Source organism: Bidens hawaiensis, unplaced genomic scaffold (assembly GCF_021521415.1).
Source record: "Bidens hawaiensis isolate Kalapana, Puna unplaced genomic scaffold, B.hawaiensis_p1.1 tig00007515_1, whole genome shotgun sequence".
NCBI classification, from domain to species: Eukaryota; Viridiplantae; Streptophyta; class Magnoliopsida; order Asterales; family Asteraceae; genus Bidens; species Bidens hawaiensis.
Genome location: NW_027491526.1, coordinates 863,223 through 887,509, shown reverse-complemented (window position 1 = coordinate 887,509; position 24,287 = coordinate 863,223). Strand labels below are relative to the sequence as shown.

Sequence of the window (24,287 nt, the reverse complement as noted above, 5' to 3'; positions counted from 1 at the left end):
ATGCTCTCACGCCACCCTGTGGCCCGTTTGAAATTGTGGTCGTATTGCCAAAGGAGGTAGTACACGAGCCGGAGGAAAAACTGCGTATGGGTCGAACCACTGAATCGGATCATAAATTCGGTCTAGAAGACTGCCATACAATATTTTATGACCCTAAGAAAGAATCAGATCAATAATTATGCCCCCACGCCACCTCGTGGCCCGTTCGTAATTTTGCCAGTATTGCCAAAGGGGGTAGTACACGAGCCGTAGGAAAAACTGAGTATGGATCGAATCACTGAATCGGATCATAAATTTGGTCATGGAGACTGCCATACAATATTTTATGACCCTAAGAAAGAATCGGATCAATAATTATGCCCTCCCACCACCCCGTGGCCCGTTCGAAATTTAGGTCGTATTGCCAAATGGGGTAGTACACGAGCCGGAGGAAAAACTGCGTATGGGTCAAACCACTGAATCGGATCATAAATTCGTTCTTTTTACATACATATTTCACATTACATACAACTATATTATACACATAACTTCATCATCTTCAATCTTTCAAGAACTTCTTCAAAACCATCGTTAGTTTGGTGCACTTACGAATGAGTGTTTCTCCCATCTTTTTCTTTTTCTTTCCTTCCTCGTCCACCTTCTTCCTCCAATTGTCATTTTCGTGTAAATCATGATCCAAATGTTCTTCATACGGTTGCGGGACTACGTTGGGGTATCCATACTGTGGAGGTGGGTCGCGGTAACCCAATGTCACCATTTCGTAGTGTTTCCTCGGTTCAGGATACGGAACGTAAGTCATATCAGATGAAAGGTAGAGGTAAGTCTTGGCAGCTCGGTTCTGCTCTCTCGAATTTCTTCAGCTTGTTCTTCAATTGATGGAATCCTTCCATGGAATGTTAGGAAGCTTGACAAAGCTTGGCTCTTGAGTTTCTCCAGATATTGGACATATGGATCAACAGAACCATAGCTCGGATTTTGGGAAGTGAGTGATCCTTCCATTGAGCTTGACATCTCGTTAGGATTTTCAGGATGCTCTTCTTCCGGTTCTTCCTCATATTTTTCTTCAGGGTTCTCCTCCTCTTTGGGTTCCTCTTCTTCCGGTTCATCTTCTTCCATTGGTTGTGTGGTCTCAAAGTTTATTGGGGACATTTGGAAACTCTCAAAAGGCATCATTATCCTCATTTTTGGTTTGCGGAACGGCCCTTCATTATTGTTTGCTTGGGAGCTGACTTCATTAAAAGTGAAGCTTCCGGTATACCATCGACGTTGATCGGAGTGGCATTTCATCCAGTCAGAAGATGGGGATCTCGGTTCTTCCTTGATAGGTAAATTGGAAAGGAAGGCATAGGATGGATGAGGGTTCGGTGGTAGGTATCCATTTGGGTAGTATTGCGGTACCTCCAAGGGTTGGTAAGTGGGAATCTCCGTTGGATGGTACGTCGGTACTTCAAATGGATTATACATCGGTATTGTTGGTGGATGGTAGCTTGAGTGCCTTGGTGGTTCAATTCTTGATTTCGGTGGACTATCGGGAACGTCTGTTGGATAGTGTTTGCTTCCGGGGTAATACACGGGTTTGGTCAGGTCATGTTCCACATGTTGGTCAAAGTACGCTTCATAGTATCCATCACTCATGTTATCCTCGGGATAAGGTTCGGCTATTCCAGCCTCTTTTGCCTTGCGCACAAAGTCTTCTATGTGAGTTTTGAATGACATCTAACATTATGGATGGTTGAGATTGTGGAGTGGGAAAGAAAGGTTACCAGCCTATCTTATCCCTAAAACACATAAACAATTATTTCCTATACTTGGATCGAAGCTTAGGTATTGTTTTATGATACCCAATTCGCTAAGATCGATGGCTCTAATACCAACCTGTCTCACCCCCATCTTAGGCCTAGGAGTATGACCAACAGTTGGTACCACAATTGTTAATAAATCAGAGTTGCGTTAATTTGCGAAAGACTTATAAAACTTTAAGGATCAAAAGTGTAACATTTACATATACATTCAAAAGACGGGATTATAAAATACCTGTTTGACTTAACAAAACATTTACTTGTTTATAATTACAAACCACCATAATATGTTTAAGTTTACCAAAGAAATCCGAGCCATCGGATATATATAAGTAGCACTTCGATACTCCAAGCGCTAAACTTGTTCACCTGCAAAATGTAAGAAAATATGTCAGCAACGAATGCTGGTGAACACGCTGACGCAAAAATATTTTCTTTTACTTTATAACCCCTCGAGACTCCGCCTGCCTCGGCCCAACGTGGATTAGGAATAACAAAGTTAAATAACACATTATAAACTTGAGCCTCTACTCTAGGTCACATCAGCAAACACCGCAACGTTCGACTTAGTTAAGTACCCGTAAATATACACAAAGGTCGTACTCCCTGCAGGAGAGCGTCCTACGACCAAGGGTGGTGCGATGTTCCCATTCATCGCGTAGTACCACCTATGTAAGGATCCAGACATACGTATACCACAGCCTGAGGCCTAGGTTTATACTCTTATCTATAACGGTTTTAGGAACACATAGTTCATTGTAAACAAAATTCATATAACATGTTTGACTTATTTGAAAACAAATTTATAAAAGTTTGGGGGCGTATTCACCTTATCACTTTGGGATCGGCTTCACTCACCGTCTGAGGGTCTTTCCCTTTTTATCTCGCACCTATAGTACGAGTATAAATATTTGTTAGTTTGATACATGATCCGGCTTAAGACCTTTAGTCTTGTTTTATACCTCGATGAACCTTTAGTTCATATATCTCATTTACTTGAAAACCTTTAGTTTAAAAGTAATTATAAACCTTTAGTTTATATTCAAAACCGGACGTTTCTTCTTCTCTAAGAAACGTATTCTTTTTCTTTTATTATTTAAGAATACTCATTATTCATTAAATAATATTTTCATAACAAAGAGTATACATACATACTTACACACATATATGTATTTAACAATATTCCATATTCATACTTTCATTCATTTCTTTGTTATGTTTTCTTTTATATCGAGGTGTCGAGTATAACCCCGACTTAAGGCTTAAGCCTTATAATATAATATTTCATTATATTGAATTGTCGTTACGCCTAACCTTAGTGGCGTATTGGAAACCCTAGGAACTCGAGCAGCACTCCGACGCCGCTTCACTTCTCGATCAATTCTTTTGTCGACACGCGAATCGATGAACGCCAATCTTCAACACACGTTGGCCCGTACTTCGAGAACAAACACTATCTTGATCAAATGTGGGTGGAGGGTGGTATGCACTTTCAAGGAATCGTCGGTACACAAACGAGGGATCGGAGCACGCTTATCGAGGTAAATCGTTTATATGATTGGGATATTCTAGAGAGAGGCTAGAGAGATGATTTGTGTGTGTGTTTTGGTGTGAAATCAACTGAACCCGCAGCCTTCTATTTATAGCCAAAAATTGGGTCCCATCGCGGTATGCGACGGGCTTCAGGGCACCCTTCGTGTACCGCGACGTAGCCCTAGTGAATCACCATATAGGTCTGCTACGTGTCGCCACGTGGCAGACGATGTGCCACGTGTTGACACGTGGCGGACGTCGTGCCACGTGTGGCCACGTATCGGGACACGTGGCGACTGTTGTGCCACGTGTGGACACGTGGCTTGCCACGCGTCTCGTTGTCAGACAACCCATCTCGTATCGCGATGGGTCCCTCTTTGGATCCATCGCGTAGCTCGATGGGTCAAGAAATCAGAATTTATATTTTTAACCCTCATGTTTGGAATTTGGCATATTTAGTCCCTAGACTTTGGAAAGTTTACATTTTGAACTCGAAATTTTCACTATGTTACATTTTATAACCCTAAGAAAGAATCGGATCAATAATTATGCTCTCACGCCACCCCGTGGCCTGTTCTAAATTTTGGTCGTATTGCCAAAGAGGGTAGTACAGAGCCGGAGGAAAAACTGAGGATGGGTCGAACCACTGAATCGGATCATAAGTTCGGTCTAAGAGACTGCCATACAATATTTTATGACCTAAAGAAAGAATTAGATCAATAATTATGCCCTCACGCCACCCCGTGGACCATTCGAAATTTTGGTCGTATTGCCAAAGGGGGTAGTACACGAGCCGAAGGAAAAACTGCGTATGGGTCGAACCACTGAATCGGATCATAAACTAGGTCATGGAGACTTCTATACAATATTTTATGACCCCAATAAAGAATCGGATCAATAATTATGCTCTCATGCCACCCCGTGGTCCGTTCGAAATTTTGCCAGTATTGCCAAAGAGGGTAGTACACGAGCCGTAGGAAAAACTGAGGATGGGTCGAACCACTGAATCGGATCATAAATTCGGTCATGGAGAATGCCATACAATATTTTATGATCTTAAGAAAGGATCAGATCAATAATTATGTTCTCACGCCACCCTGTGGCCCGTTCGAAATTTTGGTCCTATTGCCCAAAGGGGTAGTACACGAGCCGGAGGAAATACTGCGTATGGGTCGAACCATTGAATCGGATCATAAATTCGGTCAAGGATACTGCCATACAATATTTTATGACCCTAAGAAATAATCGAATCAATAATTATGCCCTCACGCCACCCCGTGGCCAGTTCGAAATTTTGCCATTATTGCCAAAGGGGGTAGTACACGAGCCGGAGGAAAAACTGAGTATGGGTCGAACCATTGAATCAGATCATTCGGTCATGGAGACTACCATACAAAATTTTATGACCCTAAGAAAGAATCGGATAAATAATTATGCCCTCACGCCACTCCGTGGCCCGTTCGAAATTTTTCCAGTATTGCCAAAGGGGTAGTACACGAGCTGGAGGAAAAACTGAGTATGGGTCGAATCACTAAATCGGATCATAAATTCGGTCATGGAGACTACCATACAATATTTTATGACCCTAAGAAAGAATCTGATCAATGAAAAGGCCCCCGACCTACCCCGTTGCTCGTTCGAAATTTTGCCATGTAGACGCCATATCAATATTTCCTATTATATCATGACCCATGACCCGTTTTTCTTTCATAACTGATGACTCGTAAGACTTTATAAAATTTTGAAAAATGAATTATTGTGTGATATGGGTTTCGAACCCAAGAAATCATGTTTCAAACCAAATATGCTTATCAACTCCACCAAAGTGGTAATTGTGTTAAAATTTTTATTTAACATATATAAATGTAATTGTATTCAAGTATAAAACTAAAATTATATTTAATTATTAATATTTTCATAATTTATAATATCATATTGTCTTCTCATATCTCTTTAATATAACAATTTAAGATTGTTCGTAATTTCTTATTACATTTTAAAATATAATATATTTTTATATATTTTATTTTACAACAAAACCATAGTCTTTATAAATTTAGTTTTTAAATTTGTGACAACATTTTAATATAATTTTTATACTGCATAAATGTTTTATTTTTTAAATAAATCAAACACCAACGTTTGGTTTTCAACTTAAAATTATAATGTATAATATATCAAACATTTGATAAAACATCCTATAAAGTAGGGATATACTTAAAACTAATATATGATTTATTTAAAAAAAGATATATATTTTATTTATAATTAAAAAATCAATTTTATAGTAAAAGAAATAAACGGGTCTTGTGTCTCATCAAAATCATATAGTTTTTAAACCTGGTTATAACATCTTATTCATTTTTGAAACAATTTATAATTAAACCATAAATATATTATTAAACTTTCATACGATAAAAATATAAAAATTCAAAAAATAAATAAATATTAGAAATAATAATATAAAACAGCCCCGTAATACGGGGTATAAAAACTCGTATCTATACTATATAATAAACAAAACTTTCTTATTGCCGCATGCCATCACCATATTAATCCTTACAAAATTTTCCCTCCTCTCTTTCATATTAAAAAATTTATCTTTATTATTAGTAATAATTTTGTATTTTAAATTTTCCTTCTTCTCTCTCATATTAAATACATTTTTTTTTCATTTTATCATTCAAACTCTTAAAACAAATTGGGGCATTTACATATATCCCCTTACTAAGCTTAAGAATTACATATTTCCCCACTCCTTAAAAATCAATTACATATTTCCCTTTAATAAAACATACATATTACATATATCCCATTTTCATTAAAAATACACTATCAAATTCCTATTATACCCTTAATAATGTTTTGTTTTTGTTATTAATAAACTCATTATTCTCGGATTACACATTCAACAGCTCCACCCCACCCAATTTTAATATTGATTCCATTACAATGATTGCTCTACAGACCATTAACCCAATCATGCTATTCCTTTCTGTTCTCCATGGCCATTATCCCCATTCCGGCTGAGCCCTACCGGATTTTTAGATGTTACAGATCTGGTTGGGCAGTGGCGAGATGGTGAAGGTTGTTTCAGATCTGCGAATGCGTCATACTATCTTCTTTCGTATTTCAGTGAGAGAAAGAGAGATAAATCAAAGGAGAAAGGGGATGCGCCGGCCACCGTCGTTGTGTTATGGTCGAAGGTCGCCGAAAAACGATGAATGGTGATGGTGGGTGGTCAGCGGTGGTTCTATGGTGACATACAGTGGTAGCAGATGGTGGCTCTATGGTGATATATAAGTGGTGTTCCATATTAATGAGGTTGAAGAGTTAGGTTATGAAAAAAGAAGAAGATGATTGGATTTGATGGTAGTTCTCACTATTTTGTTATGTTTTTATTTTAATTATAAGGGTAAATAGGTAACTTTATATGAGAAGGGGATATATGTAAATTGATTTTTAAAGTTGGGGAAATATGTAATTAAAGGTTTTAGTAAGGGGATATATGTAAAAATTCCAAACAAATTAACTATTGAAGTATTCTCAGTGTTTATGCTAATTTAAACGACGGGTTCTTTAACTGGTTAAAGTATCAAACATGGTTCAAGTCAAAACAATCTATTATTAGAATGGGTTTCGATCCACGGATTGGTTTAAAAAAGCCATTTACAACATTTTTTTAATTATATAATCAACCCATCATTTATGTTAAGTTTATCATCTTAAAAATCCACAAAAATATTAACACTATACTACATATTTTGGTTCTTCATGCGGTAAAGACAATTTTTTACCTTTGGAATACAAATGTTAAACGTTAGCACACTGTTTGTCGGACGATAAGTTGAGTTTGTATATCCTTATATTCTTCATATGGTATCTATCAGGCATAAAATGATACGTTACAAGAAAGTATTAGTTTCTTGACTTTTTAAATGATCTCAAAATAAGGTTGTTAAGTCATAGGTTAGTTCTAAAAGCTGATGTTGAACTGATAATGATTAAAATATTAACTAAAAAATTGGTCTATGCAATGAAATTAAGCTACATGTGAAAATACAATATAATAACCGTGCTATGGAAGCAAAATCATATCCGAAAATAATATTGAAACTCACAATTTTATTATTATTTTTTTAAATCCTACACCTTTAGATAAAAGTACTAATTTTAAATAATGAAATTTTCACTTAATTTTTGTTTAAAATGAAGATTAACAAAAGCGAAGGTCAATCATTGTAGATTGTTGGTTTGTTTTTAAGACAATTTGTTTTAACTCATGATCAGTTATTTGTTGCATTATCTAGAGTTAAAAAAAGAAACAATGTGAAACTACTAAGTTTTGAAAAAACAAATAAAATTACAAATAAATCTGCACATATTGTGTATCAACAAATATTTAGAGGTTTATAAATTTTTTATTTCTATATTGTATAATGTGTAATTTATTATATAATATCTTTATATCGGTTGAACATATTTTTTTGTATGCACATTTTTTAAATAAATTTATTTATTCTAACTCGTGCGCTACACGGATAGGTAAACTAGTGCAGGTATAAATGAAGAGATTTTATTAATACTCCGTATAATTAATTAATTTTTGATATGATTTAAAAAAGCAAAGCGAAAGTCAAAGTCGAATAATAATAATAATAATAATAATAATAATAAGTCGTTGTTGTTGTTCACCTTGTTCTGAGCCCTATTTATTTATTTGTTGATCAAATACTGACTGCTTCCGATTGCCGATCATCATCATCATCAGGTAATCTAATCTAATCTAATCTAATCTAATCGATCTCTGTATTTGTTGATCAACTGAAGAAGCATAAGCATTATTATTATTGTATACGTTTTCCCCGATCTAGCGACTTGACTGACTGACTGTTTTATGTATAAAACGCAACGCAAGGTTAGGTTAGGTCAGGTCTGCTGCTAAACAGAATTTATGCTAAAACCCTAGGTAGGCTGCCTGGTACTAGTTGCTCTTATTTTGTAATTTTAAGTAATTTGGTCATCATCATTATTCATTTGCTTGCTGGATTTAGTTTATAGATAGAGTGAGAAGTTACTTGTTGCAATGGATGATGCCATGGAAACTGGCAGTTTGCCTCTTTACCAAGACCGACCCAGAACCACCTTTCCCGACATGCGAACCAAACCTACCATGCCTCTGGTATTATTATTATTCCTCTTTATTATACATACATACATACGTAATCATTATCATCATCTTTATTATATTATAATAAATAAAATAGTCATCATAAACCTGATGCTGCTGCAGATGTTCCGATTTCTCATGAGAATGAATGTGCGCCTTCTTTTTGTGCTTCTCTTTTTGGGCTTTGGAGCTATTTTTTACGTTGGTGCTAGCACCTCACCCATCATTGTCTTTGTCTTCTCAATTTGCATCATCAGCTTCCTCCTATCTATATATCTCACTAATTGGGTACTTGCCAAGGATGAAGGACCTCCTGAGATGTTTCAGGTACTCCTCTATGCTCAATTATTTAATTTAACATGGGTGGATGTTTAGGTACCATAGCCTCCTAAGATGGCATTTTTGTATGTCAGATATCAGATGCAATACGCGATGGAGCTGAGGGTTTCTTTAAGACCCAGTATGGATCTATCTCTAAGATGGCTTTTTTGCTAGCATTGGTGATCTTTGGCATATATATGTTTCGTCCTCAACAAGAATCATCAGGCTTAGGGAGGTGATGAGAATGTCAATGCCGATTCTCCTTTATCATGCATGCTTTGTATCTTTCATGTTGAAGTTGTTGTTGACTAGGGCAATGCTGATGCAGGTTAACTTCTGCATCTATCACCGTCTTCTCTTTTCTTTTAGGAGCTGTATGTTCTGGTATGGCTGGCTATGTTGGCATGTGGGTCTCTGTACGTGCTAATGTCCGTGTTTCAAGTGCAGCAAGATGGTCTGCAAGAGAGGCTCTGCAGGTTTCTCTTGTTCCATTTCTGTATAATCCTTTTCTGGTAGTTATTCCACTGACACTTTTTTTTTTTTTGCTCGGATAGCTGTTCGTGCTGGTGGATTCTCAGCCTTGGTGGTTGTTGGCATGGCTGTAATTGGTGTTGCCATCCTTTATGCTACATTCTATGTTTGGTTGGGAGTGGACTCGCCAGGCTCAATGAAGGTTACTGACTGTGAGTGTCAACTTATTCTAATGGATTAGTATTAGTTGATGCATCTGTGCATTTTATTATGGAGTCCGTGTCTCATAAGTATTCATTGACTTTTTAACTCATGTAGATGACATGGCATCCCATTGCTATGTTGCACAAATAGGTCTATATCTAAAATAGGCGTGTGAAGTGTTAGTTTTATAAAGGACATTGTTTTTTGCTTAGGGTCAGCCTTTGCATCCCAAGGCTCTCAAATGAAAAAAAGAGTTATTTACACAAAAAGTCTTTGTGGTTGGCTCTAGTCACGGGCCTAAGTTCTTCAAAGAGTTGCATGTTTGAGTTATTTGGTTTTCATTTTGTAACATGTTTGGGTTCTAGCCCTAACTTCCATTAAAGTTTGTGTTAAGTTTGGGAAAAATGACAGGAATATTCTTTTGAGAGACTATTTGTGTAATCACATAACTCATATATGCAACTTTTTTAAACTTATACCCCAAAGGTGTGACAAGGGCCAAACCACAGGGACTATTTGTGATTCTAAAAAATAACTATAAATAGCAAAGATTTTGGCTTAGCTGAGTCTGGTGCCAAGTTTTGCAAGGTGGTGTGTGTATATATATATATATATATATATATATATATAGGGTTGGTATCATTTAAGAACTCTAAAAAAGTTAAGAACTCTTAGGAACTCTTAACAACCAAACATTTTTTTAATTTTTTTTATATATTATCATTATTTATGAGTAGTTTTATCATATTTTATATATAAATTTTTTATTACATATATTAATCACAAGTTTACATATGTGTAAAATTTAAGTACTAACAAATTTACATATATGCAAAAAAAGATAGATATGTATAAAAACTAATTTTTTTTAAATTGTATTCGTAAATATAGAAGACAGACGACGAATCCTGTTAGATCCGTAGAAAACATTACTATAGAGGGGAGGAGGGGTAGAGGATGACCGAAATTGACTTGGGATAAGAGGATTAGGCATGATTTGATAGACCTAAACCTCTCCGAGGACATGGTTGAGGATAGGAATTCGTGGAGAAGTATAATTAAAGTTAAGGATTTTTAGAGAGAATTGAATACCTAAGGGCTTAGACTTAACTTATTTAGGTCACTTACCATAATGGTTTTTCCCTTACATATATTATTATTATTATTATTATTATTATTATTATTATTATTATTATTATTATTAGCTTTTATATAGCTGTTAAACTGTGATCTTATTATTAATATTATTATAATTAGTAGTAGTTTTTATATAACTGTTAAACTTTGATTTCCTTTATTTTGCTTCATACACATGTACTTAGAGCCGAGGGTCTCTCTGGAAGCCACCTCTTTATTCCTTGGGATAGAGGTACGGTGTGCCTACATCCCACCCTCCTCAGACCCTACTTATAGCTTTGCTGTTGGTGGGATTTTACTGGGTATGATTGATTGATTGATTGAATGATAAAACTGCACTCAAATAACACTAACATACAAAAAAATTTATAAAAAACGATAGTTTTCAAGGGTTCCTTCAAGTTCTTAAATAATTTAGGAGTTCTGTAATGATATATATATATATATATATATATATATATATATATATATTTGGTGAGTTGGACTTGGCAGAATCTTGCTGTCAAAAAGTAGTCATGCTAAACTTTGCTGCAGTCACTGGTTTTTGTGCATAATTATCAGTTCTTACTAGGAAATCTGTTATTCTTGTCATCTGATCTAGAACTTAAATCCTTAATATCAAATTTGTAAGTTGTAACATATGTGTCTTCAGTGCCTCTTCTTCTTGTGGGATATGGTTTTGGAGCTTCATTCGTAGCCCTTTTTGCTCAATTGGGTGGTGGAATATACACGAAAGCTGCTGATGTTGGTGCTGATCTTGTTGGAAAAGTAGAGCAGGGAATACCCGAAGATGATCCTCGAAACCCTGCTGTCATTGCTGATCTGGTATACATTTCTTTCTTAGTTTTTTGCTTATTGAATAGTAATACATGTGAATGAAATACCAAACAGATTGAGCTTCAGTTTGCCATATTGATCCTGGTGCAAATTATAATATGGAATCACAAAAATAAGATGGAGTGCTAAAACAAACAAAAAGAAAGAGGCCACCAACACAAACCACTTGACTGCCTCTCACACATTTTTATATTTCCACATTGACTGTAAGGTTTTGTCAATGATTTGTGACTAGTAAAGTGTTGCTTAAGTTGCCCTAGAAAGTTATTGAGGAAGGAGACTTCTAGTTTACAGTGTATCTGCTAGTTTGCCAATTGGTTAGATTGCCCTTTATTGTGATGTTCTTTGCTTTATTTATAACCACTTCTTTTGATAGTAAGGGGAGGTTTGGCAATTTCATTAGGGAGCTCCAAACGTATCCTGGTATGAATCTAAGTTGACCTCATAGTTTGTCTTGAATCAACAAATCTGCGAACGGTGTCTTTTATGCAAGTATTTTTCTGAATTCAATTGCTTGAATCTTAACTGCAGCAATTAGTACCCACTTTCGGTTTCTCATATATTTGATTATCATTATTCGTGTCTGATTTATTAGTCTAGCTTGTGAAAATGCATATTATTTTTCTTATCGTGATGATTATTTTTATCTAATTGATTTATGTTTTTTTTGGTCATACAAGGTTGGAGATAATGTTGGTGATTGTGCAGCTAGAGGAGCTGATCTGTTTGAGAGCATAGCTGCAGAGATAATCAGTGCTATGATACTTGGTGGAACCATGGCTCAGCGCTGCAAAATTGAAGGTAAATCATTTGGTTCTCTATAATTGTAGTTGATTCCTAAGTCTCTGAAATTATGCGTTTAATTCAGCTAAAGAGTGTTGTTCATCGTATCTTCTAGACTTGTTCTTTGTCAGCAGCGTATTTACATTAACTCTGTGCAGTTGTTAGTTAACTAGATTTGTGTTCTACCTCTATCTCTATGATATTGGAAAACGTTTTCATATGAGGCAAATTGAGAGTTGAGACACACTAACTTTTCTGATCTGCTACTGCTGATAACTTTTCAATGTTATAGCTCATGACAGGGAGCTAAAGTTAGTTGCTTAGTTTGTAGTTATATGATGAATAACTTTAGTATTGTCGTTCTATATTCCTGTCTATGAACATGCAGATCCATCCGGCTTCATCTTGTTTCCTCTAGTTATCCATTCATTTGATCTCATAATATCATCAGTGGGAATGCTTTCAATACGTGGCACACGTGATCCTGGAGTGATTGGTGTTATGGAGGATCCTATGACGATACTTCAGAAAGGATATTCTGTTACAATAGTTTTAGCGGTTGTGACTTTTGGTTTGGTAAGTGACTTGAAGCATGCTGCTATTTCTGTTGTTTGCTACAGCTTATAAAATTGTTTGTTGCGTATGCATGCAGTCTACACGGTGGATGCTGTACACAGAACAAGCTCCTTCTGCTTGGCTGAATTTTGCCTTGTGTGGTTTGGTTGGAATCATGACAGCTTACATTTTCGTATGGATTACTCAGTATTACACTGACTATAAACACGAGCCTGTACGCAAGTTAGCTCTTTCCAGCTCAACAGGCCATGGGACTAACATAATTGCGGGCATTAGCTTGGGTCTAGAGTCTACCGCTCTTCCTGTCCTTGTGATAAGCGTGTCTATTGTTTTGGCTTTCTGGTTGGGGCAAACCTCGGGGTTGGTTGATGATGCTGGGAATCCGACAGGTGGGCTGTTTGGGACGGCAGTTGCAACAATGGGCATGCTTAGCACTGCAGCCTATGTTCTCACTATGGATATGTTTGGCCCAATAGCTGATAATGCTGGTGGAATTGTTGAGATGAGTCAGCAGCCTGAAAGCGTTCGGGAGATCACTGATGTTTTGGATGCAGCTGGGAACACAACGAAAGCAACCACAAAAGGGTTTGCCATTGGATCCGCTGCACTTGCATCTTTTCTTTTATTCAGTGCGTATATGGATGAAGTAGCATCATTTGCTCACACCTCATTTACACAGGTAGGTAATTTCTGATTGGCTTGTTGTGGTGTGAATCAAGTGCTTAATCATCATTTGCAGGTTGACATCGCCATTCCAGAAGTATTTGTTGGTGGATTGTTGGGGTCCATGCTTATATTTCTTTTCAGTGCGTGGGCCTGTGCTGGAGTTGGCCGCACCGCCCAAGAGGTTGTTAACGAAGTAAGAAGACAGTTTATTGAGAGGCCAGGCATCATGGTACGTAAACAAAATTTTTTAACGCAGCCAGCTATTACCTTATTATTCTTTTATGAAATTCTTTATGCTTATATTTATTATTATAGGACTTCAAAGAGAAACCAGATTATGAGAGATGTGTTGCAATTGTCGCTTCTGCTTCTCTGAGGGAGATGATAAAGCCTGGAGCCTTGGCCATTATATCACCTATATTTGTTGGTATAGTAAATCACATTATTTAAATGACAAGAGATATATATGTTGTTGTTGTTGATGAGGAACATTTTTATTGTTTGTTTTCCAAACAGGCATTCTGTTTCGGATTTTGGGTTACTATACAGGGCATCCTTTACTTGGGGCTAAAGTGGTGGCCGCCATGTTGATGTTTGCTACAGTTTCTGGTATTCTGATGGCTCTTTTCCTCAACACTGCTGGTGGTGCCTGGGATAATGCTAAGAAATATATCGAGACGGGGGCTCTTGGAGGCAAAGGAAGTGAGAGCCACAAAGCAGCAGTTACTGGTGATACGTAAGTCTCCATCCATCCATCCATGTATTATTTGTTCCTTTGTTTGTTTTTTCTTCATTTCTAACCCTTTGTTACAACAAACAGTGTAGGTGACCCCTTCAAAGACACAGCTGGACCTTCCCTGCATGTTCTTATCAAGATGCTTGCAACGATAACGCTGGTGATGGCGCCCGTCTTTCTGTGATCAACAGTAATGAGAGTTTATTTATTTATTATTAATACCGACCGATTTTGTCTTAACTTGGGAGCAAAATGCATGTGAAAGATGGCTCTTATTTTTCATTTCCTTTTTGTTGTTTACATCTTCCTGTTCTCTCACCTTACCTAGTGCCATTTGATTGCATCTTGTCTATGATATTAGTAGTTGTGATTTGAATGATGAAAAAGACAAGTAGAAGAGTATCGCATGGCAACCCATAAATAATTTCAAAAAATTTTAATATAATTTTGGATAGAGTGTGAAATGGCAAATAATGAAGGTCGTCGTCTTCCATTCATTTTTATTATGTTATTCACTTGACATGTTTAATTAATTAATGAAAGATAGTGTAAATCATGTATGTATGTATATATCTCTCGGAGGCGCACCTTCAGGGATCATATAAACCAACACTAGAAAAGGTTCATAAACTGAAAACAAGTTTAGAAAAGGTTAAGAAGTGGTAATATTGGTGGGTAAATTGACGTCAGTATTATTATTATTATTTTATTATTAAAAAACAAAATGAGGTCTAGAGAATAAATAAATAAATAAAAAAAATAAATTTGAATGATTAGAAATAAAACAAAGACAAGGAAGGAAGGAAGGAAGGAATAAAACCTAATCTAAACCCCTTCCTTCCTTTTTACAATGGTAATGGTAATGGTAACTAGCAGCTCCCGGCAGCTGTGGATGGCAGAAGGTTGTTGGTTTAAGAAGCGCAGACCACCACCACCAACGGTGGTGAAGAATAGTAATAGCAATAGTAATAGTGTTTCACTTTCACTTCCACCTCGACGCTTGATTTTACTTCGTCACGCTAAGACTTGTTGGGAGGATTATCGATCTCGATCTATCAAAGGTATCTATATGTATATGTATATGTATATGTATGTTTTAATTAATTAGCCCTACCTAGACTTATTTACTTTGCTGCTTAGACCATGATCGTCCTTTGAGTAAAGATGGAGAAGCTGATGTTATACAACTTACTTACAACCTCCAACGCCTCGGTTGGATTCCTCAACTTATATTATCCAGTGATGCCACACGAACACGCCAGACTCTTCAAATCATGCAGCACCACCTGCGCCCCTTGTTGGATGCTGCTGAGATACACTTTCTCTCTAGCTTTTACTCTGTCGCGGCAATGGATGGCCAGACGGCTCATCACCTCCAACAGGCCATCTGCAAATATGCTACAGACGACATACTTACAGTTATGTGAGTGACTTCTATTTATTTATTAAGTGATGATGATGATGAATTACAAGTGCCTAGACATCTAGATATAATTCCAGCCTCCAGCAATGATAACTGTTGACATTTATGGATTGGCCAATGGAGCTTGTCAAATTAAAGGGTGGATATAAATGAATTGGACAAAATCCTTCAAACCAAACTTAAGAGCAACTATTGTAATGTGTAAAAGTAGGTAGAAAGGTCAAGAAGCCACCACTCTCATATCTCTTAAGGGAATTAAACCACCAAGATCAAAGAAAATGAAGATTTTAAGATGCCGGTTGTTATATTGCGACTTCTTTCTTTCCCAGGTGTATGGGACATAATCGAGGATGGGAAGAGGCAGCCTCAACCTTTTCTGGTGTCTCTGTAGAACTGAAGACTTGCAATGCTGCCTTGCTTGAAGCTGCTGGCAAATCATGGGAAGAGGTTAGCAGTTTCACCTTTATTATGATTGTGCAATGGCTGTATGTGTTACTCAACTATTGGTATCATTATATTGTAGGCGTTTCTTTTGGCTGGAGATGGTGGCTGGAAGCTCCACCAAGTAGTCAAGCCAAATGTTACTTAGCCCCTAGCTAGGCTAGGATTAATCTGTAAAGTTAACATACATACATACGTACATACTTTTTGAAAGACTGTACCATTAAGGATAAAATCCTGAGTTTATTAGTATTAAACTCTTTTACATTTTGCCCATCCCTAAATTTGTATAAAGCTTGTCTGAGTTAAGCAAAGACAAAACTGAAGGCCTGGCGGTTGGCTAACCGAATCATAATAACACTGTTCTGTGTAACTGGTAACCAAAAACTGAAAGTTTTCAATAACCAAATCTTCCACTGAGATTAAAACAATCACATATTTTAACGATGCGTTAAAATTTACATATGATTTGAATGTGGCCAAGTCTATACATTTGGAAATATTATGTTAGTGGATTGATTGTTTAAATGTTTTGATAATGTTAATATTTATCAGCGATAGATAGCGATGTGAGTTTTGTGTATATACAGATGAGACCGATAAAGGCCGGCCTACATTATTATATGCATAATTTATTTGGACATGATAAAGATGAACCAGCTGAAAGAAAGCATACACATATACAAAAAGAAAGCAAGATCATGGATTCATATAGAAGAAACCTTACTCCATAAACAATACATTTTGGAGATGTTTATTATTATATATCAAACAAACAAAAGAAAGGGCTGTCTCCTCTTTTAGCATGAAAAAGGAGACCAAGTTTTTTTTTATTTATTCTAATATCTTTAATCAATCAGGACTTAAAATATATGCTAGTATATATGTATACTGTATGTAGTATAATTAATTCACATGATTGAGCATCCTTGTGGGTTTTCTTCACTTAAGTAATCACATCTGGTGACGTAGCAGGGGGGTCTGTAATCATAGCCATAACCAAAACCGTCGTAGCATGGACCTGGCGGTGGTGGTACAGGCCTTCCATACCCATAGTGGCACGGGCCGCCGCCTCGACCTTCATAGCACTCTTGGCAGCACACTGAAACGGGTGGCCACAAAGGATCCATTGGCATGAGTACAGGCTCGGGCTGTGGTTGGGGTATCGGTGGTACAGGCACTGGCACTGGCACTGGTTCGGGCTTCTTGACAGGCTCGGGTTGGGGTATTGGTTCGGGCTTTTTTACAGGCTCGGGCTTCTTGACAGGCACGGGTTGGGGTATTGGGTCGGGCTTATTGATCGGCTGGGGTTGTGGAATTGGATCAGGCTTCTTGACCGGCTGGGGTTGGGGTTGGGGTGGTGGAATTGGATCGGGCTTCTTGACAGATGGTGGTGGTTGGGGTTGTGGAACTGGAACTGGAACTGGAACTGGGTCAGGGTTTTTGGGTTTGGGTGGTTGTGGTTCAATGATCTCAATGCTCTGAATGGCCTTGCCACCCTTGCAGCAAAGCTTGTCTCTGAGCTTCTCAGGATCACAGCAAACAACTGTGATGATCACCTTGTTTTTGTCCTCATCAAACACCTGATCTCTTATCTCTGCAAATCAAATCATCAATTAATAATGAAAGAAAGAAGAGGAATGGAATATTATTATTATTATTATTTAAGGTGAGAAGAAAGGAGCTCACGAGGGAACTTGCAGAGTAGTTTCCTGACCTTCTTGTAGCAGCAAGAACATTTAAGGTCAACGTAGAGTATCATTACCGTAACCTTTTGCTCATCCTGCTGCACTAGTTATATATATAATCATGATTCAATTCATGTATTATTAATTAAAGGAAGAGGATGATGATGATGATGATGATGATGATGATGATGCATACCTTTTCAGGAGACATGGCTGCTGCTGGTATGAATATGAATATGAATGAGAGAGAAAAAGAAAAAGAAGAAGAAAAAAAGAGAAAGAAAGATGACTTTTTGATGCTTGCAAAAGAAAGAAAGAAAGAAAGAAAGAGTGAGTCCATGTGAAATCAAATCATCATTTGTCGGTTATAGGTTGATTGCTCAACCTTCCTTCACTCTAAAACAACCATTTGATTCAACTAACCCACCTATAACTTTTATTTAACTACTATTCTATTTTATTTCAATCATTTCTTCTCAACTATAATAAACCTAGTCATTTTAAGTACCACCTCACCCTCTTTATAACTTTAATATTAGCAGCCTCTTCCTTTTTGGTTTTTAAGAGCAACAACTGTTGGTTGGAGGGTGTGGGTTTATGGCTACTTTAATTAAAAACAATTCATATGATAAATCAATTTAAAGCCTTATAATTTTCCACACTTTACACTCCAAATTATTCATTCTGTTGAACAAACTTGAAACCTTTTCCTTGTTAAAAAATGGAAGAAGAGATTTTCATTTCATCATGTCAAATAATAATCTTCGTAGAGTTGGAATAAATTGGAAACATTAGGATGCTAACGGTAAGTGACTAGGCATAGCACGACTTTGGTTGATGAAAAAAATTCATAATTGTAAATGGAGCATGACAAGTAGTAACTTTTATATTCATTTAAGTTTTTTATAAGGTAAAGGGCTTTAAGTAGATAATATAAACCTAAACGTGAACTCATAACAGAATTTTAATAAAAAAAGAAAAGGTAAAAAAAGCAAACTGTCAAAAGTTTATTGTTTGGCCCATGAATCAATCAACAATTATTTCAATCACGGTTATCTAAATGGAAATCGCAGGTCTTGTCTATTGGGGGAAGGTCACTTTAATCAAGTCGGTGTTGGAAAGCTTGCCAACGTATTATTTTTCTATTTATAAGGCGCCGGTGACGGTTATTAACGAGTTGGAGGCTTTAATAAAAAAGTTTCTATGGGGTGGGAATTTAGATGTAAAGAAGATACATTGGGTTGCTTGGGATAAGGTCACGTGTACAAAAAAGAATGGAGGCTTGGGTTTGAAGAGATTGAATATAAGTAATAGTGTGTTATTACTTAAGTGGGTGTGGAGATATAGAGTGGAGGCAGGCGCGTTGTGGAGGAAAATTATTGACTCTATTCATTACAAAAAGAGGAAATGGGGAGTGATGCCTCTTAATAATTGTTTAACAGGAACGTGGAAAAACTTAGTGAGGCATGGGAATATTACTAAGGTTGAAGGCCGAAGTATGAACGATTTGATGAAAGGTAAGTTAGGAGATGGGAGAAGCATTCGGTTTTGGATCGATGTTTGGATAGGCGAGAAAGCGCTTAAAGATAGATTCCCTAGTTTATTTAAAATAGAAAAGAACAAGTTGGTCATGTTCGCTGAGCAATGTGATGCGTTAGATAATGGGTCAAGTTTTTGGAACAAAGTTAGTGTTTCTAGGAGTGCTAATGTGCGGGTTGAGAAGGTCTCATGTCTGGATATTATTGCCAATATTTCTCTTTCAGATGCTCCAGATTCTTGGAATTGGTTAGTGGATGGGGGGGGGGGGGGGGTTCAGTGAAGTCAGCTAAGCATTGGATTCAAAAGGAGGATCAACATAGGCCGGCGTTTGTTTTGGAGTGGTGTAAATGGGTTCCGAATAAGGTAAACATTTTTGTTTGGCTAGCTGAGATGGATAGAATTGCTACATCTTTAGCCTTAGAAAGAAGAAATATTCATGTACCAAGAAAAAATTGTGGTTTTTGTGATCATATTGTGGAAACGGCAGAACATTTGTTTTCGGGATGTGTATTTGCAACCGGAATTTGGGCGGCGATAACTTCTTGGTGTGGTATACCAAACATCTTCGTGTTTTCGGTGCGAGATATTGTAACCATGCATCAATTAGTGGGGCTGAAAGGAGTTAAGATGATAGCATTTCAGGGGATCATGTTCATCTCGTTGTGGAATATTTGGAAAGCTAGAAATGATCGCATATTTTCGGATAAAAAGTTGAAGGTTACGGAAGTGATGGCGGAGATAAAAATTCTGACCTTTCTTTAGTTAGTTTAGATGCAGATATAAAAAAGGTTACATAGATTAGAATTCGTGGTGTAAATTCGACGTGATGTAATAGTTTTTGCTTTGCCCCGGCTCTTTCTTCTTCTTGTAGCATGAGTGATGAGTCGTTGGTCGTTCATTTATAAAAGTTATCTTTCAAACAAAAAAAAAGAAAAATCAATCAAGTGAGGAAAGCAAGCAAGCAAGCAGTTTGAGTTGAGATGAGAGCTGGGTGGCTGGCTTCCTTCATTCTATTTTATTCTATTCTAACTCTAGATTTGATTGAGCAAGGAAGGAAGGATGGAAACAAGAATGCCTGAAATAATAATAATAATGCTGCGTCTTGGAAGGAAGGAAGATGGATAGATCGGATGTAAGTTTGTTTATTTATGGTTTAGGGTTAAAAGAAATGATACTCATCATCGCCTCAACAAAATGAAATTGATTTATTCCTCAGATTGCTGCCTGCTTCTTCACTTGTACTTGTTTGTTTGGAATACAGTCAGTCAGTCACTCAGTTTAATTTTATTTGATTTTAGCTTCAAAATGGATGGCTGGCTGGAGAATCCCCAAAAGCAAAGCAAAGGTAGCCTCTTTCCCAAATTTAAATGGCCGGGTGGGTTTCATTATAAACTGCTGCTGCTTCTGCTTCTTTTTCGACAGACGGACGGTCGGGATGATGATGATGATGATGATGATGATGATGATGATGATGATGATGAACAAACACATGCAAGCATAAGGTAGGTATTTCATTTCTAATCAAACTCTGTCTATATTATCTTCTTATTTATTATTTATTTATTTTTGTTAATTCCTTCCTTCTAGTGCACCCAGCTATGACTATTAATTTGATTCGTTTTAGCTTTTCCTTTTAGGAACCAACCTCTCTATTTTGACCACAATTCATTCTTTCAATTCCACCAACAATTTTGCCACTCTTTTTTGGATTAAAAAACAAACAACAATTGGATTTTATCCGTTATAAAATTTATTTTATAACTTTTGAGCTAGGCATGAATGACTCTTGGAAACTAATTACGCTTAAGTAGGCCTGACAATTGGGCACCTGCTTAAGACACGATTAAACATGTTAATCAAACTATGTGATTTTTTTTTAAATAGTTGCATCATTTCTCCTTATATAAACATGAGAGATAAAGTAACTAAGCGAGTCATGTTCATGTTTAATACTTGTGTTAAGCGCGTCGTCTCTAACCTATTTAACACGATAAGACCCGTTTTGCTGGTCCTATTTTTAACTGAAATAAATTGGAAGGAAATAGTCGTGTCCCTGAGGTTTTTTTCGTAACACCCTACTCGAATCCCACATCAGCCGTGGACAGGAGAGATTCTTGGTTCATAAGTAAATGCCCCGCCTTTTAAATCACCAATGCGTTTTGGGCTTAATGTTAGTGGACGAGAGGAGAGCTCCACAGTTAAGCGTGCCCAGGTGGAAGTAGTACTAGGATGGGTGACTTCCTAAGAAGTCTTCACCGGGGCAACCAAAAAATATCCGTGAGCTCTTCGTGGGCAAAGCGGACAATATTCGTTCATTAAACTCGGGAACACATCGTTAGAGTTTTGCATGTGCCATACTCGCCTGTGATTGCCACTTGGACTTGGTTACTTGTTGGGAACGCAATCGATAAATTGGGGAAAATTTTTCACACTATAAATGCAACCTACTTGTTCTTCTACTCATTTGACTTAATCGGTCGAATTGAAAAAGATAAAACCCTAGCTTAATGATGAGCCATTCAGGTGTGTCCCCTTCTCTTTTATACTTTTTAGTTCATCAATTCAATACAAATGAGATTACTTGTTTGCAATGCAACATCGGAAATGGAATTAGGCGTGTAGAAAGGAAACTCGCGAGATCTAACTTAAGTGATTTCATTGGACATCGAGGCAGGGATATAATTTCTTTGCTAGACCTAATTAATACCCCATTTGGTTCATAAATTGCATCTCTTCATCGTGTTTTTCACGAGCCCTCTCTAGCAAGAGAATTATGAATTTCCTATTTCTCGTTATCTTAGCGTTAACCTTCACTTTGACGGTTTGCCCCCTTTTTGAAATGCAAACCTCATATATCATTTAATCCGTTAGCTTATTGTGTTTTAAGAGCATCTCTTTGATTGAAATTAATTCTGGTATTGTTGGATCTTTTTGTCATGAAAAGTTTAAGGCTATTACACTTAAGGCTAAGTTTTGCTTCATCAAGACTTTTTATTTTTGGATTTTGTGTGTGAAATTCCAAATTTATGAATATATATTTTGTGCCAAACACCACTAGATTTTGCTTGCACTTGATTGTTAAATGTTACTTTTTTTGAAATACTGTACAATTTTCCCTTTTAGTAAGTTTTATTGAGTTGTAGTTTTTGGAAGAAGGCAGATCTGTTATGTATATGCAGTTGCAGTGTTGAAAGCAAAAATGTTGTTATTTATGATACAAAGTTTACTTTTGGTTTTGCTGGGGATCTTACAATGCCATATGTTTTTACTAACAGGTGCGCAGAAGGACCAAACTTTTGAATTGGAGTTGAATAACAACATTCAGAGCCAGATGGTAGGCTATCTTGGATTGGAATGTTAAATGCTTGTATATATATGTGATTTAAAATCACCCATGTTGATGTCTTTTTGTTTCAGATCCATGGCCAAAATAGTGAGAGGATTTTATGGTTAGGTGATTTTTCCGTTTGCAGTAAGGGGCTGAAGCATTATCCAGCTTTTATCAGGGACGAAACCACAGTAACTGTAAGCATTCTTGTGTGTGTATTTTTTGATAAAATAAATAGAAAATAAACGAATAAAAGGTTTCTGGTCTGTTTAGGTTCATTCGTTTGCATTGATCAAGGGCGAAGATGAAAATGAGCACATTGGTTATGTGGAAGACCTGTACGAGGATTACATTGGACACAAAATGGTAAAAGTGCGGTGGTTTAACTGCAGTGAAGAACCCCATGAGGTTATGATCACACCTGATGTTGAGGTTGTGAGTGCAGAGTGTATTCCTGGGCTTGCAACCGTTTTGACTCCCAAGCATTATGACCAGAGCTTGGCTGTTGTTTCTGAAGATTTCTCAGATGGGGTTTACATGTGCTCCAGGCAGATCAGAAACAACAGGGTCACATCATTCCCGTTGTCTAAACTGCGTGGTTATGCAAACCAAACAATCTTCTCGATTTTAAATCCACCAGTCATCCCCCAGTCATCCCCACCAGTCATCCCATCACCAGCACTTTCTGATGTTGGTGAGGAGATTGAAGTGCTTCACGATGACAGTGGGTTGCGAGGCAGCTGGTTTAGATGTAGAATCTTGAAGGCCAAAGGGAAGCGTTTGAAAGTTGTGTACGTGGATTTGGAGGAGGCAGAGGGTCATGGAAATACAGAGGCAAGTCTTCTTTATTGTTATTATTATTATATTGGAGTAAACATGCAAACTTTGTCTTGTTTTGATTTGATTTGATCTGATTTGATTTTTAGGAATGGATTGCTGGTGACAGAGTTGCGGAGCCTGATAAGTTGGGGATGAGACACTTGGGACGCGATAGCATCCGCCCATGGCCTCGTGGTTCAACTTCAAATGCATGTTATAGCGTTGGGGATGCAGTAGACGCGTGGTGGTGCGATGCCTGGTGGGAAGGTGTTGTAATAAGCAGCGTCCCTCCTGCAAATGATACTTACCGTGTTTACTTTCCTGGTATATCTGTGTGTGCTATTATTGTTACTTTGATTGACTCTATAACCAAATGATTGAAAGAAAATGATCTGCTTGCTTTTGTAGGTGAGCACAGATTCCTAAACTGTGAAAAGAAGAACCTCAGAAGCTCCAAAGATTGGGTTGGCAACCGGTGGATACAAATTAAGCCAAAGCCTGATATATTGAATGTCCTGGCTTCTTCTCAAAAGGAGAAAAAATGAACTCTTTTTTCTTGCTCTTACAAGTAAGAATGTGTGGATGTTATATAGTGTTTTGGATTTTGTCTTTGTCGTAATATGATGGGGATCTGATACCATGTGTGCGTGTGTGTCCTTTATGGTGATATAAGAGACGTGGTTTATCAATTTAGTGGAAATCAGTGTTTGTGTGAGTCCATTAGTGTGCCTTATTCTGTATTATTACTTGCTATATTATCACCTAATGGTCAATTTCACCAATTTTATTGCCAGCCTAAATCTAACTGTTCCTTTT

General features: G+C 37.0%; 4 protein-coding genes across 6 annotated transcripts; 3 read left to right on the top strand and 1 right to left on the bottom strand.

The window, feature by feature from the left end:
• The first annotated feature begins 8,280 nt into the window (after nt 1–8,280).
• LOC143635518 (pyrophosphate-energized membrane proton pump 3-like) lies at nt 8,281–14,530 on the top strand. Its single transcript, XM_077103343.1, has 14 exons — nt 8,281–8,301; nt 8,394–8,514; nt 8,626–8,829; nt 8,916–9,058; nt 9,152–9,298; nt 9,373–9,506; nt 11,288–11,460; nt 12,153–12,273; nt 12,644–12,831; nt 12,908–13,510; nt 13,571–13,726; nt 13,813–13,924; nt 14,014–14,233; nt 14,318–14,530. Exons 2-14 carry the CDS (start codon nt 8,419–8,421, stop codon nt 14,415–14,417), a joined length of 2,397 nt encoding a protein of 798 aa, XP_076959458.1. The 5' UTR covers nt 8,281–8,301; nt 8,394–8,418; the 3' UTR covers nt 14,418–14,530.
• A 564-nt stretch (nt 14,531–15,094) lies between these two features.
• On the top strand, nt 15,095–16,358 carry LOC143635517 (uncharacterized protein At3g52155, chloroplastic-like). The gene is made up of 4 exons (XM_077103342.1): nt 15,095–15,294; nt 15,374–15,656; nt 15,986–16,103; nt 16,180–16,358. The coding sequence occupies exons 1-4, from the start codon at nt 15,096–15,098 to the stop codon at nt 16,243–16,245; spliced, it is 666 nt and encodes a 221-aa protein (XP_076959457.1). The 5' UTR covers nt 15,095; the 3' UTR covers nt 16,246–16,358.
• Nucleotides 16,359–16,754: 396 nt separating this feature from the next.
• LOC143635516 (uncharacterized) lies at nt 16,755–18,101 on the bottom strand. Of its 3 annotated transcripts, XM_077103341.1 has the most exons (4): nt 17,982–18,101; nt 17,787–17,883; nt 17,435–17,694; nt 16,755–17,302 (listed from the first exon to the last, which is right to left on the bottom strand). In XM_077103341.1, exons 1-4 carry the CDS (start codon nt 17,994–17,996, stop codon nt 17,009–17,011), a joined length of 666 nt encoding a protein of 221 aa, XP_076959456.1. In that variant the 5' UTR covers nt 17,997–18,101; the 3' UTR covers nt 16,755–17,008. The 3 variants fall into 3 exon arrangements, with proteins under 3 accessions (XP_076959456.1, XP_076959454.1, XP_076959455.1); XM_077103339.1 differs by having other exon boundaries at nt 16,755–17,694; XM_077103340.1 differs by having other exon boundaries at nt 16,755–17,694; nt 17,787–17,880; nt 17,982–18,095.
• Nucleotides 18,102–18,845: 744 nt separating this feature from the next.
• Nucleotides 18,846–24,179, top strand: LOC143635460 (uncharacterized). Its single transcript, XM_077103289.1, has 5 exons — nt 18,846–19,302; nt 22,600–22,658; nt 22,742–22,849; nt 22,926–23,795; nt 23,880–24,179. Exons 1-4 carry the CDS (start codon nt 18,846–18,848, stop codon nt 23,559–23,561), a joined length of 1,260 nt encoding a protein of 419 aa, XP_076959404.1. The 3' UTR covers nt 23,562–23,795; nt 23,880–24,179.
• Nucleotides 24,180–24,287: the final 108 nt, after the last annotated feature.